Here is an 18,624-nt window from a genome sequence, read left to right on the forward strand (position 1 = left end):
GCTATCATCAAAATGCCTACCAAAAGGGATTTTTGACCCATTTTAAAAAATTTACCAAGCGTTTCTCAAGATTAGCCGTTTGATTTACTCAATAATAACAGTCATTATTTTTAAAAACTTAATGGAATAAATGAGAAAAAAATGCCAATATGAAAAAAAAAAGTCTACCAATAATGAATGTTGCAGAGGATGTGGAGAAAAGGGAACCCTCCTACACTGTTGGTGGGAATATAAATTGGTGCAGCCACTATGGAAAACAGTACGGAGATTCCTTAGAAAACTAAAAATAGGACTACCATATGACCCAGCAATTCCACTCTTGGGTATATGTCTAGAAAAAATGAAAACCCTTATTTGAAAAGATACATGCACCCCAGTGTTCATAGCAGCACTATTTACAATAGCCAAGATGTGGAAGCAACCAAAGGGCCCATCAAAAGATGACTGGCTTAAGAAGATGTGATATATACATATGTGTGTATATATACATATATATATGTATATATATATAATGGACTATTACTCAGCCATAAAAAATAATGAAATAATGCCTTCTGCAGCAATGTGGATGAACCTAGAGAATAATTGCTTAGTGAAATAAATCAGAGAAAGATAAATACTATATGATATCACTTATACGTGGAACCAAAAAAATAATATAAATGAACCTATATACAAAATAGAAACAGACTTACAGATCTAGAAAACAAACTTATGGTTACCAAAGGGGAGAGGAATTGGGGAGGAACAAGTTAGGAGTAAGGGATTAACAGATAAAAATTACTGTACGTAAAATAGATAAGTACAAGGATTTACTGCATAGCACAAGGAATTATACCCAATATCTTGTAATAACCTATAATGGAATATAATCTGGCAAAAAATGAATCACTGTCCTGTACACCTGAAACTAACACAATATTGCAAATCAACTGTACTTAAAAAAAAAAACTCAGAGTATGGAAAGAGAGAGGATTTTGTGAAGAGATTTTTTTGGAGAGAAGTTTTGCACTGATATGAAGGGGAAAGAATGAGGGATTTTCCCTCTTTCAGCTCAAGGAAGGAGCAGGGCCAAATGCAAAACTTAAGGGAGCTATCTTTTGGCTATTATGAATAATGCTGCAATGAACATTTTTGTGTGGACATATGTTTTCATTTCTCTTGGGTATATCAATAGAGACAGTAAGTACACTAGTGGTTGCCTAGGGCTGTGGAGAAAGTGGGAGTGACTGCTAATGTGTTTTTTGGGGGGTGATTAAAGTGTTCTAAAATTGTGATGGTTAAAAACTCTGAGAATATACTAAAATCCATTCAGTTGTACACTTTAAATACATAAATTCTATGATGTGAATTATATCTCAATAAAGCTATTATTTTAAAAATTTAAGAGGATGCCAAAAACACAGTAATCAAGATAAATAATAGTTAATGCAAGATTTTTTAAAAATCAAAATTAATGCAAAACCAATCCGCATTGAACAAAATTTCTGGGAATTCCCTGGCAGACCAGTGTTTAAGACTCCGTGCTTTCTCTGATGAGGGCACAGGTTCGATCCCTGGTTGGTCAGGAAACTAAGATCCTGCAAGCTGTGCGGTGCAGCCAAAAAATAAAATAAAAAATGGACTGAAAACTACATATTCTGGTGGCATCTAAAAAAACAAACAAAAAAATCAAATTTTTAAATAAAGATAAGCTGTTTGTTTGTTTTAGGATCTTGCATTGTTGTGCAAGGGAAGAGTCATTTCTAAACAGCCCTCATTCCAGGCCAGCACAACCATTGTGTTCTTCCCTCTGGGCATGTTTATGTGGGTTGGCAAAAGTGTGCAAACACAATGGACAAAAGTGAGGCTTTATATATAGTCACAAGGGGAAGCTTTTAACTTTCTTTCACTTGGTTCAAAACATAGGAGGACATTTAGTTAACTATTATAGGGGTACACATCTTCCTTTTGCCTCAGACACCATTGTAGTTCAGCAAAGTACTAGAAAGGAGCTTTCATTGAGGCTGGTGCGAGAGCTTGAGATGTGTTCCCTGTAGAGGACCCCATGGGAGCTGAGAAGTTCAGAGGGTATAAAAAGGGGGCTAACCAGCCACTTGATGATAAAGCCAAGAGAGTTCTGCTGTGTTAAGAGTAGACCACAGTCCCAAAACTGTCAGGGGAAAAGATATGATTCTCTATGGACCAGCTATGGACATTAAATAAAGAACCACACTGGGGCCATTTTTAGTTTGGCCTAAGAGGGCATCTAGAAACTGGCAGAGGGTGAGGGGACCCATCATTGAATAACTATGTAGGGTGAACTGCCTGCCAGGGAAAGGTAAGTTGAGGCAGGATAGGAAGGGGCCTGATGAAAGAAAAGGTACATGGCCCATGTCAAGAGGGTCATGTTTGGTGGGACCCTGCAGGGAACCTCTGAAAAACCCACTAGAAAGTCCACTTTAAAAATATGTCTGGTCTAGAGGGCATGAGGAAATGCAGCTTGAAAGGGATCAGTCCAAATGTCTTGCCTTTCCCTGGAGGGCTCAGAAACTAGCAAATTTCAAGTGGTTAGGGGAAGGGGGTTGAAGGGGCTCCATAAGGAAGAAGAGTTTCACATCAAAACAACCCTGTTTCCCTTAAGCTTGGTGTGTTAAATCAATTTCTAATCGATTACCTCTGAATTTTGAATAATCTCTAAGACAGTGCATTCTGATTTCTGAATTCAGTCTCTGTGACAAAGTGGGTATAGGACTATATAATTTCCTAAAAGGGAGCAAAAAAGTCATGGGGATCTGCCCAAGCTTCCACCTTAGGGGCAGGGGAAGATTATGCCCATTAATTATATCTTGTGAGTCTGAGTGACATAATTATGCATTGATATAAAATAAAACATTGTGCACAATTAAAAAGAATACGTCAAAAGGGAGGGGATATGGGGATATATGTATATGTATAGCTGATTCACTTTGTTATAAAGCAGAAACTAACACACCATGGTAAAGCAATTATACTCCAATAAAGATGTTAAATAAATAAATAAATAAATAAAACCAAGCCGTACATTCCATAAATTCTTTTGTATTTTAAATAAATCATTCACCAAAAAAAAAAAAAGAAAAAAGAATGCAGCAGTTGTATATGTTTGTATATGGAACTACCTTCAAGATATAATAAGTTTTTAAAAAGTATAAAATTGTACATGCTGTATGCTATTGTTTTCATTTAAAAAACTAAAAATAATATTTATGCATACGTGTATATATATATATATATATATATATACACAGATATATATGTATTCTGTATACACAGAAATCATTCATTTCTGGAGATTTACACTAGAATTGGTAACTGTAATTGCCTCTAGGGAAAGCATCCATATAGATGGAAGACAAGAATAGGTAGAATACTTACTTCTCACTATATACACATTTGTGTATTTTGCATTTTGTACTGTGTATTGCCTATTTAAAAAATTAAAGTTAATTAAAAAGAAAAAAAAATGATTTCAGACTCACATGTAAGGATAGTCAAATGAAATTAAATTATAGAACTGACTACAAAAAATAGTAAAGACCAGACCAAAAATGTCATATATACAAGAAAAGGGGCATAGCCTAAGGGCATTTTTTAAAAAAGATAGCCAACAAAATAAGTAGAGGATTTTGGAAGACAGCATGATGTATCTCTCAACATCAACCTCCAATCTGCCCTATCCCCACCTGAACTATACTGTTGAGGTCTCTGAGGGGGTCTTTCCAGCCTACCTGTTTTCTGAGGGGGGAAAATGAAAAATAACACAAGGTGTAGGCAGACAGGAGACATAAATATTACATTTATAGCTGAAAGAAGTTAAGTTGATGACATAGCTTAGAGTAGGAGCAAAATGAGCCACCAACTAAAACCCAGAAATAATCATATTTATCTACCAAGTCAGAAGCATCATTACCCATCAGAGAAGTATCTCTATCACCTTTGGCACAAAGAGAGTTAAGAAAGGCCAGAATACAGGCTAATGGATCTCATTCAATAGGAAAAGTACCATCAGAAGTGGGCAACTTTCTCTTTTCTTTATCCTGACTGGAGAGTAGTGGAAATGATTGCTAAGGAAAAGGAGATAATACAAAGAAAGTGAATGACGTGGGCTCTCTCTTTGAAAGAGGTGAGGTCTACACTCAGAATTAAGAGACCACCCTAATTGCAAGTAAATTCCCCAGTAAGAGTGAAATACACCACCACTGCCCAAGCAGGAGCAATGAACCCTGGTAGAAGACCTTTAATAAAATGTGTGAAGTGATAGCAGAACCCAGATGTTCACATAATCTTGAGTTCTCCTTCTTCCTCACTTTGCCTTCTTGGTCTAGGAAAAAAAAAAAAAAATCTAGAACACTAAATCCCTAGCCATCAACTATTTATAAGAGGAGAAAGCAAGCTGGTCTTAGTTAAGGCGGCAAGTTGTCAAAGCATTCCTTTAGTTACAGGAAAACAAATGCAGGTCTGGACAGATCCCCATGCACATGCACAATGAAAATAAATAGCAGGCAATAATACAAACACATTAGGAAGGGAGGAAAAGTATATTAAAGACTGACATTGAACCAAGCCTAGAAAAAACATAATGCAAGAAAATGAATTAAGTTCTCTGCAACAGCTTTGCCATTTAGAATAACTTAAGAAAAACAAAAACACAAATTCAAAAATGAATTATTAAACAGCAGAATGAAGAAAAGAGGGATTGCAAACCTAAGGAAGTAGAGAACTGAAACAATATTATTAAAGAACTAATAATAAATATTAAAAGCAAGAAAGACCTGAGATAATCATAGAAATGCAAATGAAAAAGAAATTAAGAAATTGGAAAGAAGGCAATAGACATGGAGGAGTGAAAAATTCCATGCAACAGAGCAGTGTCTCTTAGGTAGAAAACTCAGAGGAACACAGCAATGTACCCACAAAGATGTAATTTTGTTAAAAATTAAGAAGAAACTTTCTTTGAATTGTAGCAAAAGTTTAATCTGGGGCTTCCCTGGTGGCGCAGTGGTTGAGAATCTGCCTGCCAATGCAGGGGACACAGGTTCAAGCCCTGGTCTGGGAAGATCCCACATGCCGCGGAGCAACTAGGCCCGTGAGCCACAACTACTGAGCCTGCACGTCTGGAGCCTGTGCTCCGCAACAAGAGAGGCCACGACAGTGAGAGGCCCGCGCATCGCGATGAAGAGTGGCCCCCCGCTCGCCGCAACTAGAGAAAGCCCTCACACAGAAACGAAGACCCAACACACCCAAAAATAAATAAATAAATTAAAAAAAAAAAAACTTTAATCTGTAGATTGAAAAGAAGCATATGTTTTGATTAGGAAAACTCAACTCTGAGATAAATCCATGGTTAGATTACCAGTCCTCAAGGATAAAGAATTCTTCAGGCACCCAAAAAAGCAGAGCAAATCTCCAACAAAGGGAAATATCCATGCTAGTCTCATGTTATTCCACAGTAACATTCAGTAACAGAAGCCATTGGAAAATATCTAAGAAATTTTGGGGACTTCCCTGGTGGCGCAGTGGTTAAGAATCCACCTGCCAATGCAGGGGACATGGGTTTGAGCCCTGGTCGGGGAAGATCCCACATGCCTCCGGTGCACCACAACTACTGAGCCTGTGCTGTAGAGCCCATGAGCCGCGGCTGCTGAGCCCCTCATGCCACAACTGCTGAAGCCCACATGCCTACAGCCCCTGCTCCGCAACAAGGGAGGCCACTGCAATGAGAGGCCCATGCACTGCAACGAGCAAGGAACCAATGCAGCCAAAAATAAATAAATAAATATATTTTTTTTAAAAAAAGAAATTTTGGAGTAAAGAAATATAACAGTAATATAAACATCCAAAATACACGAAGTATACATGTATACAAGGTATACAACAGCAATATGTAGAACAGGTAGATGTTTTCAAACATGAAAGAAGTCTGCAGAATACAACACCCATGCACACTTCTTCACTAAAACCAACACAAAACATAAACCAAAAAACAGAGGAACACACACTACTTGCTAATGAAATCCAACTACTTAAGAGATGACGGAAAAATAAAGAGGAAACACATGAAAAGTCTTGAGTGAACATTGAATCAATTTAAAATATATCTAATTATAAAACAGAATGTAAATGTAAAAACCTTGTCAATATATAAATAATAATATACATACAAAGATTGAGAGGTGGGAAGAGGGGCAAAGAGAGAAGCTAATGTCTTCATCTTTCAGAGCAGGGAAACAATGGATGCCATCTACAACTGAAATGTGTAGGTTTTAAAGCTATGATTTCAACATTTTAATGTTTTCAGTTATCTCTTCTTAATTTTAGAGGGATCTCTTAAGAGATAATATACTCTGTACCGGATACAACATTTATTTGAAGTTTAGCAATCCATTCCAATTCATTTCAGCTTCACTTGGCTTCTTTCTAATTCATTACTTATTTATAAAAATAGCAAGCATTGTGTGCTAATAATGGTTAAAAGGGATTTAGGGTGATTTTTTTAAAAAGCTCTTTTTACTTTTCTGCATGACTTGAACTCATTAAAATAAGCAAGTGTTACATTTACAAAATCAATAAAGTAATTCTTCTTTTAAAAATGAACAGGAAAGATAAAAAAGGGGAGACATTTAATTTTTTTTAATAAACTGATGTTGAGCTCAATAGAAACAATGTTGTAATTTAATTATTTCTCAGACTTAAGATTTTCTGTGCACTTGGATAGATCTCATCTCCAAATTCCAGATAAGCGCTTCCATTTGAAAATCCTTTTGATTCTGTAAACAGACTTTAGCATGCAGAATAAGTCCTAACACTTAAATTACTGACTTGGCTTCTAAATCAACAGCATAGATGGGATCCAGGGTTGGAGCCACAGAAAATGATGAAGTTGGAGAGTGGAACTATTACATTATAATAAGAATTCAAAAAAACTGCTTCTACTTTTACAAAGCCATCTTCTGTTGCTTCTCATTATTCCTGCACCCATTTGAATTGGTCCCCATTTCTTTGGGGGAAGCTCGTTTTTACAGATGTTCTCCTCATATACATAGGTGTGATGCTTTCAGGTTAAAAACAATACTCACAGAACATGAACTCTAGAACAACACAGGCTTTTAAAAACATACATTCCTATAGGCTACTAACTGCATAACAATTTCCTTCTCAATCTCCTTAGAATTTTCAGTGCACTACATGAATTCCCTAAAGTCAAAGAGCCTGTGACAGTTTTACTTGTATATTGTCTTTGTAAATCCTAGTGAATAGATATCGTTACAGATACTTGTTTACCATGAGAAATTTGTTTCTTCACTACACAGATGTGATAGGCAAAATAATGGCCCTCCCCTAAGATGTCTATGTCCTAACCCCCAAAATTTGTAAATGTATAGCAAAGGGGAATTAAGGTTGCAAGTGGAATTAAGTTTGCTAATCAGATGACCCTGAGATGGGTAGAGTATGCGGATTATCCAGGTGGGCCCAATGTAATCATAACAGTCCTTATAAGTGAAAGAGAGAAACAGGAGAGTCAGTACCAGAGGGATACAACGTGAGAAAGACTCCACCACCATCACTGGCTTTGAAGACGGCAAGGGGCCAGCAGCCAAGGAATGTAGGCAGCCTCAAGAAGCTAGACAAGTACAATGAAACAGATTCTTCCCCAGAGCCTCCAGAAGGAATGCAGCCCTCCTAACAACTTGATCCTAGCCCGATAAGACCTGGGCTTTTGACCTACAAAGTTTTGTGTTGTTCTATTGTGTTGTTTTAAGCCAGTGCTTGTGGTAATTTGTTGCAGCAACAATAGACAACTAATTCAGTAAATAAAAGGTGAAGACATAGCACAAACTTTCTCCCTGGACCATGCTTCTGAATTTCCATGGATACAGGGCAGAATTTCCATGGATCCTTAGGCAAAACATAAAGTAGCTGTCTAGAGCAACTTGCTCCCTGTCGGCATCTTACTGCTCCTGTTGGGTAACTTTGCCTCATAAACCATAGAATTTAAAAAACAAAAAGGGGGGGGGGACTTCCCTGGTGGCGCAGTGGTTGGGAGTCTGCCTGCCAATGCAGGGGACACGGGTTCGAGCCCTGGTCTGGGAGGATCCCACATGCCGCGGAGCAGCTGGGCCCGTGAGCCACAACTACTGAGCCTGCGTGTCTGGAACCTGTGCTCCGCAACAAGAGGGGCCGTGATAGTGAGAGGCCCGCGCACCGCGATGAGGAGTGGCCCCCGCTTGCCGCAACTGGAGAGAGCACTCGCACAGAAATAAAGACCCAACACAGCCAAAAATAAATAAATAAATAAATAAATAAATAAATAAATAAAATTCTGTTATTAAAAAAACAAAAAAAACAAAAAGGGCACTCTCTGCTATATACCTATACTACACTGCCTTTCCAGGACCAGGCAAGTAACTCATGTTTCACTTTCCTCTCCCTACCATTCATTTCTAAGACCTGGGTGGTGGGTGAAACAGCTGCAATGAGAGAGACTGCAGTGCACAAAAAGACTGGGTGTCTGAACATAGAAACAAGGCAAGAGATTCATTATTCAAAAGATAGGCATTCCAAGGAAAGATCTCCATCTTTTGTCTTCTTGGGGAAAATGTAAGGGGGATAAGGAAGCAGAGCAGACAAGACACAAGGACAGTTGGCAAGTAAATCCTGTAGCGAAAAATGATTAGATACCTAGGCAGGTAGGTGTTTGTTTAATATCGGGGAAGTCGAAAGGCAGGTATTGAGCACTAGGACAGGTGACGAGATCTGTGCATGGGCATACCAGTCAGTTAATTGCACAATATAAGGATTTAATAATAACCATTAGCAAAGAAAACGGAGAACAAAGCAGGAGAAAATTATGGTCAAAGTAGAAAAACCTACAGACTGAATCAATACTACGCTAAAAACTTCAAACATAGGGATCCTTATATTACCCTGCCCTGAGACAGGTGTTATCTAAATGTGGCGTTGGAGTTACAGGCTACCATCAGGTAACGGTTTAAAGCTGTATGAGCAGGACCCAAGCTCGTCATTTTATACTTACTGTGTTCAAATCATAATACTTCTGAGTCCTATTCTCACAGAAGCTTTTATTCATTAGATTTTACTGTGTGAGCACATTTAGCCAGATAAAATAATTGAGGCAACACAAGGCAATGCAGTAGCACTTCTCAACCTTTGTCGTTGTTAACCCCTACACACCTGGGGGCTGGAGATGATAACATAAATCCAGCAATGACAGTAGTGTACTGTAGCAAAGGTTCTCATTTGGGGAGAGTGGGGAGAGGGTTTGTCAGGTGGTCTGAAAAGTCCCCTTAGGGTGATTCTATTACAAACTGCCTTCTGCCCACACTACACCACCAGAGGGAATCGTCCCTATCTTTTGAAAATCACTGGTGTAGTTTAAAGTTGACCTCGCTTGAGTTCTGGCTCCAGGATTAATTTGACCCAGCCTTTCTCGGATAATTCCTAGCCCACCTGCAGCAGAATCACCTATTATGCTCACTTAAAAATGAAGCTTTCTCTAGAGGCCCACGTTGAAACGACTCGTTGCTCAGTGTTCAATTTTGCAATCACAGGTGAGTATTCGGCACTCTAAAGATTGAAAACTTTATGTTGTGAATCACTTTAGCCAAGTTATTGCACTTCATTGGTTTCTTTATCTGCAAAATAAGAGACTTGGGCTGGGAGGTATTTATAGTCCTTCCGGTTCCTACACTGTAGCAGAGTGGGAAATACAGGTGATTAAAAGACATGGGCTCCAATATCAACTCCACCACTTACTGTGTGACACTGAGTAAATTATTCAACCTATATTACTCTCACCTGTAAAATGGAATATTATTAATAGTAATATCCACTTCTTTGCAGGGTTGCTGTAAGAATTAGCAATGGTGTGTATAACTTGCTTGGTAATTCTTAAAATGATCTTTATAAAGCAAGTGTTAACACCTCACAAATAATGTGATATCTTAACCTCATTAAAGTGTTATCAGTGTGAAGCTTCTTAAAGAGGGACTGGAATAGAATGTATTCTACACTTTGGGTAGGGTGTATCAATTAACATACTGCTGCATAATGAACCACCCCAAAACTCAGTGTCTTAAAGCAGTAAGCACTTATTATTCATGGGTCTCTGGGTCAGCTGGGCAGTTTCACTCTTGGCTGGCCTTACTCATGCATCGGCTGTGGGTTCTGTAGGCAGCTCTCCTGATTTTGGCTGGGTTCTCTCACGTGTCTGGGAGTTGACTCGCTATAGCCTGGTCCCGATGCCCTCAGCTGGGATACCTGGGCTCTCCTCCATGTGCTTTCATATTTGAATAGGCTATTCTGGGATTGTACACATGGCAGTGCCAGGGTACCAGAGGAGAGGAAAAATGAAAGAATTCTTGAGGCCAGGGTACACAACTGGTACACTGTCAGTACTGCCACATTCTGTTGGTCAAAGCACTTCACAAAACTAGCCCAGATTCCAAGGGTGTTGATAGAGACGACTTCTCTTGATGGGAGAAACTGCAAAGTCACATTATAAAGAATATATTCCTTTGCTCAAGCCTGCAGCAGTGGTTCTCAAATTTTCATATGCATCAGGATCTCCTGGAAGGCTTCTTAAAACTTAGATTACTAACTAGGTCTACTTCAGTTTCTGATTCAGTAAGTCTGGGATGAGGCCCAATAATTTTGCATTTCTAACAGTTTTTCAGATGATGATGATGATGATGATGTCTGCAGATAATTTGAGAGCCATTGGTCTGCAGTTGAGTCCTTTCTATCAAAAAAAATTTTTAATTTAACATACATGTAATTTTATTTCTGAATAAACTATTTCCTGCATAGCATAACATATATTATTCATGATATGTTTCTCTTCTAGTAAAATAAGAAAAATCTAAAATCTAAGTAACTTTTAGAGGATTTTGATTTTCCCTTTTTTCTGAAAAATTTAATTTCCTTTTGGAGATGGTACCCTAAAAACATAATAAACTCTAGTCAATCAAAAACTATTGAAAGATTTTCTTTCATCTCTCCCCTTGTCTCTCTCTACCTTTCTATGTTCTATCCTCCTCCATACAACTATAATTAGGTCAGTGAGGGGAAGGTCTTGTTGAGTCAAATGAGAAAATTTTATTTTATATTTTGTTAAAATTAACTAGAAGCAAACAATCGAATAACTCAAAAGCATATTCATATTTCACTTTCTTATCTAATAGGTCTTTTTATCTTAGGTCTCCAAGTAATGAAATGCTTCTGGAGATCTTTTGTAAACTCCAAGTTAATTGTGACTTCCTGGTGCTTAGCAAATGCATCCAGTTTTCTATTCTTTACTTACAAGGGGTAAAGAAGTAATTACTGGATTCTTACCTATTTTTTGAGAACATTTCCCTGGGAAGACAGACATTAGTTACACTACACTGAAGAAGTGAGACTTAGGTAGGTTAAGTGTTTTATCTAGATTCGTACACTGAAACCAGGACTGCATCAAACAAAATAATAAAATATCCAGATTAGTCCATGTTAACTATCCATGATTAACTCATAATTAACTCATAATAAATTTATTGTGCATTTCTTTAGTCTTTTTTTCAAAGTGCCAAAGAAAACAGCTTTATTCCATTAGTTAGCATACCCATTCCTTCCATTTTTTCTTTCCTAATAGATGTGGTTCTAGGTTGGAGGACCTGAAAGGGAGATCAGGGAAAAGTGAACTTAGTAAAATGTATGTTTTTCAGAATGGCTTCAAAACTGTTGAAAATTAGAATTGTAGAATTTCATGCAGTTCTTGGTAGCAACTCCTATAAATGGCCTAATATTATTTACCTTTTAAGTATTCCAAAGACTTCACTGTTTGCCTGGCATGGTATTATCTTAAGTGATGCTTACTGATCACCCACTATATCCCAATCATTACACACAAAGCCCATATATATTATTTAATATTCATAACAACTCTCTAAGATAGGTACTATTTTTATCTTCATTTTACAGATAAAAAATAGGCTTAAATGATTAAATAATCACTCAAATTACACAGCTAGTGAGTAGTAAGGTTGGAGCTAAAATGAAATTCTGTTTTATTCAAAATCTTACTGGTGATATTATTTTGTCTTGCTATTTGTACTTTTTTAAAAAGAACTATAGTAAAATTATAGTACAAAAATGAACTATGTGAACTTTGAATCAAATGAACACTGAACCTGTTTCAGAATAAGAAATTTATGACAGAATGGAAGGGGAACGATGAAAAGGAAACACCTGGTTTATTCAAAGAAATTGCAACTGAGCATAGCTATGAAACTGATGAGTTTAGCTAACACGTGTGACCAAGTGTGTGGACCTCCAAAACCGTCACCTTGGGAAGACATATGTTTATTTAAACCATGCCATCATTGCTGCAACACATTTTAAATTTGATTATTTTGTGTACATACCTAATTGTTTGCTTTTAACAATAACAAAAATGTGTATTATCCAGTTTGTGATTGCTTACTTAATTTACTAGATTTGACTCTGAACAACTTTTTGGATATTCTCCAAAATCGAATTCAGTCTTCAGAGTACATATTCGTTGATATTGCTGGCATTCCCCAAAATTGTGATTCAGATTCTGAACATAATTCCTAAAAAGGGGCATTTAAAATTGTTTTGGCTATGACAGTAAACTGGAGTCATCAATTAAGTAGGTGTTTATAGGCTTCCAACATGAGTATTCTGAATATTGTAATATGAATACATTCCAAGGTGACTATACCTATATGTTTGTTTGAAAACAAAAGCAAAGAGATATTTTATTATGAAAGGAAGGGGGAAAGATATTTGGATTAAATAAACTTTAAGTTCAATCTATTATAGGACAATTATGGGATTTCCTCAAAATGAATTGTCAATTGCAGGATTTCCTCAAATAAATGGTCCTTAAAAACCTACTCCTGGCTCTATAATGTGAGCGAGCAGATTATCCCACCAGTACTAGTGACCTGGTTATGTGTGAAGTCTCTGAGAAGACTTTACCTGGAATTCTTCAAAATGGTTGATATCCAGAGTCATTTGAATAATTAAGCAGATTTTATTTACAGGCAGGAAACCACAACAACAGTAGCAGATATGTCAGTTAGGAAAGCTTCAAGTTACAGAGTATTCAGCTAAATACAGATTAAATAAAGAACAGTTTGTTTTTTCATATAAAACAAAAAGTCCAAAGTTAGGCAGTCCATGACTAATTGAGCAGCTCAAATATGCCATCAGGAATCTAGGTTCTTCCCGTCTTTCTTCTCCACCATCTTTCAAGGATTGCCCTTTGATTTATTGCTTCATAAATGCAGATGGCTGCTCCATCTCCCCATCACACAATATCCAAGTAGGAAGAAGGGGGTAGGGCAAAGGGGGGAAAACGTGGTGGTAGCTGTGTCTATTCCTCTTTCATCAAAAAAGCAAATTTTTCCAGAAGACCCCTCAGCAAATATGTATTAACATTTAATTTTCCAGGAATGTGTCAAACAGCCATGACTAGCTGCAAGGAAAATTGGAAAATCAAATATTCAACTTTCTAGTCTCTAAATTCGTTTAAGACAAGGAGGAAGGAGGTTGAGAATTTGTGTTGAGTGAGCCCAATTACAATGTTTGTCTCAATAGTGCTTACACTTTACTAGGCAGTGTGTTTTCACCCTCTGTATCGTTAAATCATCACAACAGTAGTTTATCCTTGATCTTTTAATTTTACTAAAAAGAGAAGTGTAGTCTAGAGTGGTTAAGAGAATTGTCCAAGTCATCCAGTTTATAAGAATTGGAACCAATTTCTATATGACTCCAGAAACCCTGCTACCTAACATGGTTAAAGAAATCATAACAGCATGAAAATAATGCTTTCCCACAGACTGAGTATTGAACTTGCTCTTAAAAAGGCAGCATTCAGGAGAATCTTTAGATTCCTTATTGGAGTCTTACACAATCACCTTGTCCTTACTTGTAACAAAACTCATTGAGAAGTTCCCAAAAAGGGGAGAGTCAGGGTCACTTGGGATTAACCACTGTATTCCATCAGTCACTGAAGCCTTAGCATGACTCTCAATATTTACCCACTGGTGGGAGATTTACAGATGGTAAATTACTTATATAATACCTAGCCTATATATTTTCTAGACTTGTTTTGCTTTTATTGATTATTATCTAGTTCTTGATGTATGCCAAAGAAACTATTTTGTCCTCTATTTTTCCCTGCCACGTACAACAGGGAAAATAAATTAGGCCCCTAATCATAATAAAATAGATTTAATAAAAATAGAAAATAAAACATATTATCTTCTTCGGGTATTAAACATCCTCTTTTCAGAGTGTACTAATGCTATCATGTAGGTTATTATGGAACGGACTAGAAAATTTTGGTAGGATAAACACTTTTGCAGAATGGTAGCTTTTTTTGTTTGTTTTGTTTTAACATATCTACAGTTTTTCTTTGGGTTTGATATATCCTTCTCTCCTAGAAAAATTTCAATTTACATTTAGGTATATGGTTCTTGCCAATTTAGTACAACTGTTTTCCACACTAGGCTCAAGTTCTCATTAATGCTGAGTGAGTTGATACATCTTAATAATCTCCAACTCTGTTAACTTCTCCCAGGTGCAGTCTTATATTTTGCAGCGTTAATACATTTAATGCATACATTTACTGGAGCTATTTTTATCACATCTTAAAATTTTCATTTATTAAAAGACCCAATTTCCAAATTTATTCTTCATTTCTTTAGTCTGTTTAGAGTGTCAAGGAAAACACCTTTATTCCATTAGTTAGCATTCTCATTCCTTCCATTTTTCCTCTCCTAAAAGTTGTTCTAGTTTGGAGGAGCAGACAGGGAGATCAGAGAAAAGTGAACTTAGTAAAGTACTATTTTCCAGAATGTCTTCAGAACTGTTGAAAAGCTCATGGGAGTGTGGGGGGAATTTACCCAGCCACCTAATGAGCTATTCTTTTAAAAATGTCCTGGTTGCCTTCAACCAGGAGAATATGCTAAAATTCCTTAGTGTCTTGCCCATCTAGGTCTTGAAGAAATGGTTAGTTTTAAGAAAAACATAAACTTTTATTCTTTATTATTACACTTATAATTAATAATATACTACAAAAGCCATTCAAGCTCTGTCTCCACTCAAAACTGTCTTTATGAACCAGCACTTGTACATTATGCAAACTATTAGTAAAACAATGTAAGAGGAAATGTCTTTTAAAAATGTTTTCTATGTTCTTAAAAGAGCTGTTTACATGGAAACAATTATTTTGTTAAGAATATATAATTCTTATTCTTACTCATTAAAGTCTATCTTTAAGGAGTTCTAAGCATGTTTTAACTCGGTGTTACTGTTAGTCAATAAATTAATTAGTCAGTTAATTTAGATTCTCACTAATTCCAACTGGTCTTCTCCCCAACCTCCCCCCCTTTATTTTATTATAAGAAATAAGTGAACATAAGTCTGGTACTACCTTCAAATCATAGAATTGTAAAGAGTTGTAAAAAGTAATTGGTTATAAAGGGGGAAGGTTTTTGTGCCCTTGAAGGTTTATAAGAACTGAAGGAACCACGTAAAGTCAACACCACACCCTTTTTTCTCCTATGTTGAAAGTCTCTGATAAGATCTCTCCTTCCTGTCATTAAAAGTGGTTTCTTATCAGAAGCAATTAAAAGCTGCCGGTTCTTTTGCTTTCCCTATGGATCAGAAGCTCTTTGAAGAGTGGCATAAAAATCGTCTTCAGTGCTCTCCCACGGCCTAGAACAGCCTGCACAACCTATATACACAAATTTTAAGTGATAAATAAATAAATAGCAGACATAAAAAGGGAGAGATGCTTCATTAGACATAAAGGTCCTGTTCTCTCTCTGCTTCTTGCTTTCTCTTAACTGCTATAAGGCATCAGTGAAGAAAATACATAAGTCGATTACAGTGTCAGAGAAGTGGAGCCATAAACTCTAATAAAAATAAATAAGTATCATCCACGCGGTTCTGGAGAAATCGCTCAGGATGTTCGGAACAGGTGCTCTGTAGACACATCGAGTGGATAGCATCACAGTAAGTTGGAAATGGAAAGCTGAGTGTAAAATAACAGTCTATTTGTCCACGTAGAGAAATAGACTGTAAGGCTTTCCTATACTTGAAAAATCAGTGCCTGTGACTGGTAAAAAAGTATCCGCGGATGTTTTCAAGGGGGCAATAGGGCGCCAGCGAAGCAACGATTCAAGACTCTCCACAAAGGGGGCGAAAGGAGAGGCGTTTTCACGTGCTTTCTGCCTTCTGGGGGCTGCAGGGGCGAGACGGAGAAAGGAGTGAGACTGGGAGGGGTGGCAAGGCTGTCAGGACGGGAGAGGAAGAGGCGGGGTCGGGTCCCGCAAGCCGAGACTTAGTGGCGCACCTGCGGCGCCGGCGTTGCCGGACCAGGGAGCCGCGCAGAACTAGCGAGCTGGACGGGGCGTCGGGCCGAGCGGTACCCAACGGCCGGGGACTGAACCCCTGGCCCGCCCCGCCCGTCTGGGACCCGGCACTCACTCCAGCACCCCGGCAGCCCCTGCCCGGCCGGTCTGGCTTTGCGTAGGGGTGCAGGCTTCCTCCCCCACCGGCCGCACGCGGTCCGGGTGCCGGGACGCCTCCTGCAATCTGCTCCCGGGCGGGGTCCTCTCGGGTGGGTTTTATCCCCTCTCCTCCCCCTGAGCCCGGCCCCCAGGTTGGTTCTGGGGAGAACGCGGTGCGCGGGGAAGCCCGTCCCGTGCCTCTCGGAGCCGCGCGGAGGTGCTGGCGCGAGTTGGCTGACAGCTGTAAACTATCGGCCGGTGAAGGTCCCGGACACCTGCCCCCGACCCCGCCCCACCCCGCTCTTCTCCCCACTCCCCCTTCCGCCTGTACTTTTCGATTTTAGGATCTTCTCTTTCCTTAAGGATAAATTTGCTATCCATATCTGTTCAGATGAAAATGACACCATGGTTTTCATACTTTTTTGAACGCTAACAGCAGAAAATCCCATAGGGAGGTGGGGAAAGAGGGAAGTGTGTGTGTGTGTGTGTGTGTGTGTGTGTGTGTGTGAGAGAGAGAGAGAGAGAGAGAGAGAGAGAGAGAGAGAGAGAGAGAGAGAGAGAGAGAGAGAGAGAGAGAGAGAGAGAGAGACTGTCCGACCTAGGGGGAGGCAGGGGGCTTCCCTCTCCTGGAGGACAGACAGAATGATACATACTGTCATTAACAGTTTTGACCCACCCAGACCCCACCCTTCGGTTGCATCCATCACACGGTCATTACAAAGGGGCAGCGCTGTCACACTGCCTGCCCTGCTCTGGGGCTCTCGGGCTGGCTTAATGAGGTGCACCCAGCCGGGGCTATTGTGCAGCGCGAATGAGGCAAGAACGAGACGGCAACGATCCTAGCAGCTGCTCGCAGCAGCCCCGCAGCAGCAGCCAAGCCCAGACCTCAAGTGGATGGATGCCTCTGGAAGTGTTTTCCTGAACGAACTCAGCAGGCAGTGGAAGACTGTGGCAGGGCTAGCGAACTTAGATGGGGCATTCCTCTCCTAAGGTTGAGCTGGCTGGAGGCAAGTGCAGTCGCTCGGTTGATCGCGGGGGTGCTGGGGGCGGGGGAGGGGGTGATAGTCGTGCTGGTTTTAAGCCCTTCCTCAGTCTAAGGGCGGCTTGGATCGATTTCCCTTCCAACCACTCAACTCTCCCCTTTACCTTTTGTCTCGTTAGCTTGGCTTTTCCCGCCCCCATCCCCTCCCCTCCCCGGTGTGGTCTGAACCGTGCGTCTAGCTCTGGGGGTTGTGCATTTTAATGTAATTCTGATTGGTGAATGTTCTCTCCTTTTTGTTGTGATTACTAGAGATACTTTAGTCCTGCCTTCCCAGTTCTGCGCCCTGCACAAGCAGTTTTGAAAAATTAAGTGCAAAAAGCATGACAAAGCAATATGAGGTTGCCGTGGTAAGTGAACTTTTAAACAAAAAATTACCATTTCTTCTCGGGTGCTCGGTCTGTGGGTGGTTTGAAGGGGACTCATCACACACAAAGGGCTGGGTACTGGGAGCTGGGAGCAGGGGGTGGTGAAACAGAAAATAGTAGTTTTAATTTTTTCTCTTTACTATGGGCAGTAGACGTGTTCCGTGTTTATCTGTTTGATACTCTTGTGAAGGCAATGGGCTTGATGTATTTCAAGTGGGTGAGAGTTGGCAGTCAGCAGGGTCGAGGTGCAGAGGATGGAGGAGAAGGGAACTAGGTTATTGTCTGGTTTCAAAAGAGCCTGCAGTTCTGACTTCCTGAACTCAGCTCAGTAGCCGGGTCATTCCTGACCGAAATCCTAAGGAGGAAAGGAACAATGGGGTCACGCTAAGTTACTACAACTATCTCTGTGCCCTCATCTGCACCGTTAGACCTCCCCTTTTCTTCCTTGCACTTCCTCAGGTAGCAACCTTAGAAGGCATCATTCTTAGACAAATTTTAAACGCTAAAATGATGATCACATAATGCATTTGGAAAGTTGTGATCTTAAAAGGTTTGAGGCTGGAGAAAGGGATTGCTTGCTACCCTCCTTCACCACTTCTCCCTGCTCTCCTCCTCACCCCATCCTCTTTTTAAACTAAAATGAACAGGTTCATAT

At 39.2% G+C, this 18,624-nt stretch overlaps 1 protein-coding gene and 1 long non-coding RNA gene across 2 annotated transcripts in view; both read left to right on the top strand.

Annotated features, from left to right (window-relative positions):
- The window catches only part of LOC309632784, an 807,477-nt gene that overhangs the window by 170,226 nt on the left and 618,627 nt on the right, over positions 1-18,624 (top strand). The window lies entirely within an intron of this gene.
- ELAVL2 (ELAV like RNA binding protein 2) overlaps positions 17,247-18,624 on the top strand; it is a 158,445-nt gene continuing 157,067 nt past the window's right edge. The window contains exon 1 of the mRNA XM_082400572.1: positions 17,247-17,951. Coding sequence (XP_082256698.1) covers positions 17,925-17,951 — 27 coding nt within the window. The 5' untranslated portion in view covers positions 17,247-17,924. The remainder of the gene's footprint in view (positions 17,952-18,624) is intronic.

Source organism: Balaenoptera borealis (assembly GCF_965194805.1).
Source record: "Balaenoptera borealis genome assembly, chromosome: 8".
Taxonomy (NCBI): domain Eukaryota; kingdom Metazoa; phylum Chordata; class Mammalia; order Artiodactyla; family Balaenopteridae; genus Balaenoptera; species Balaenoptera borealis.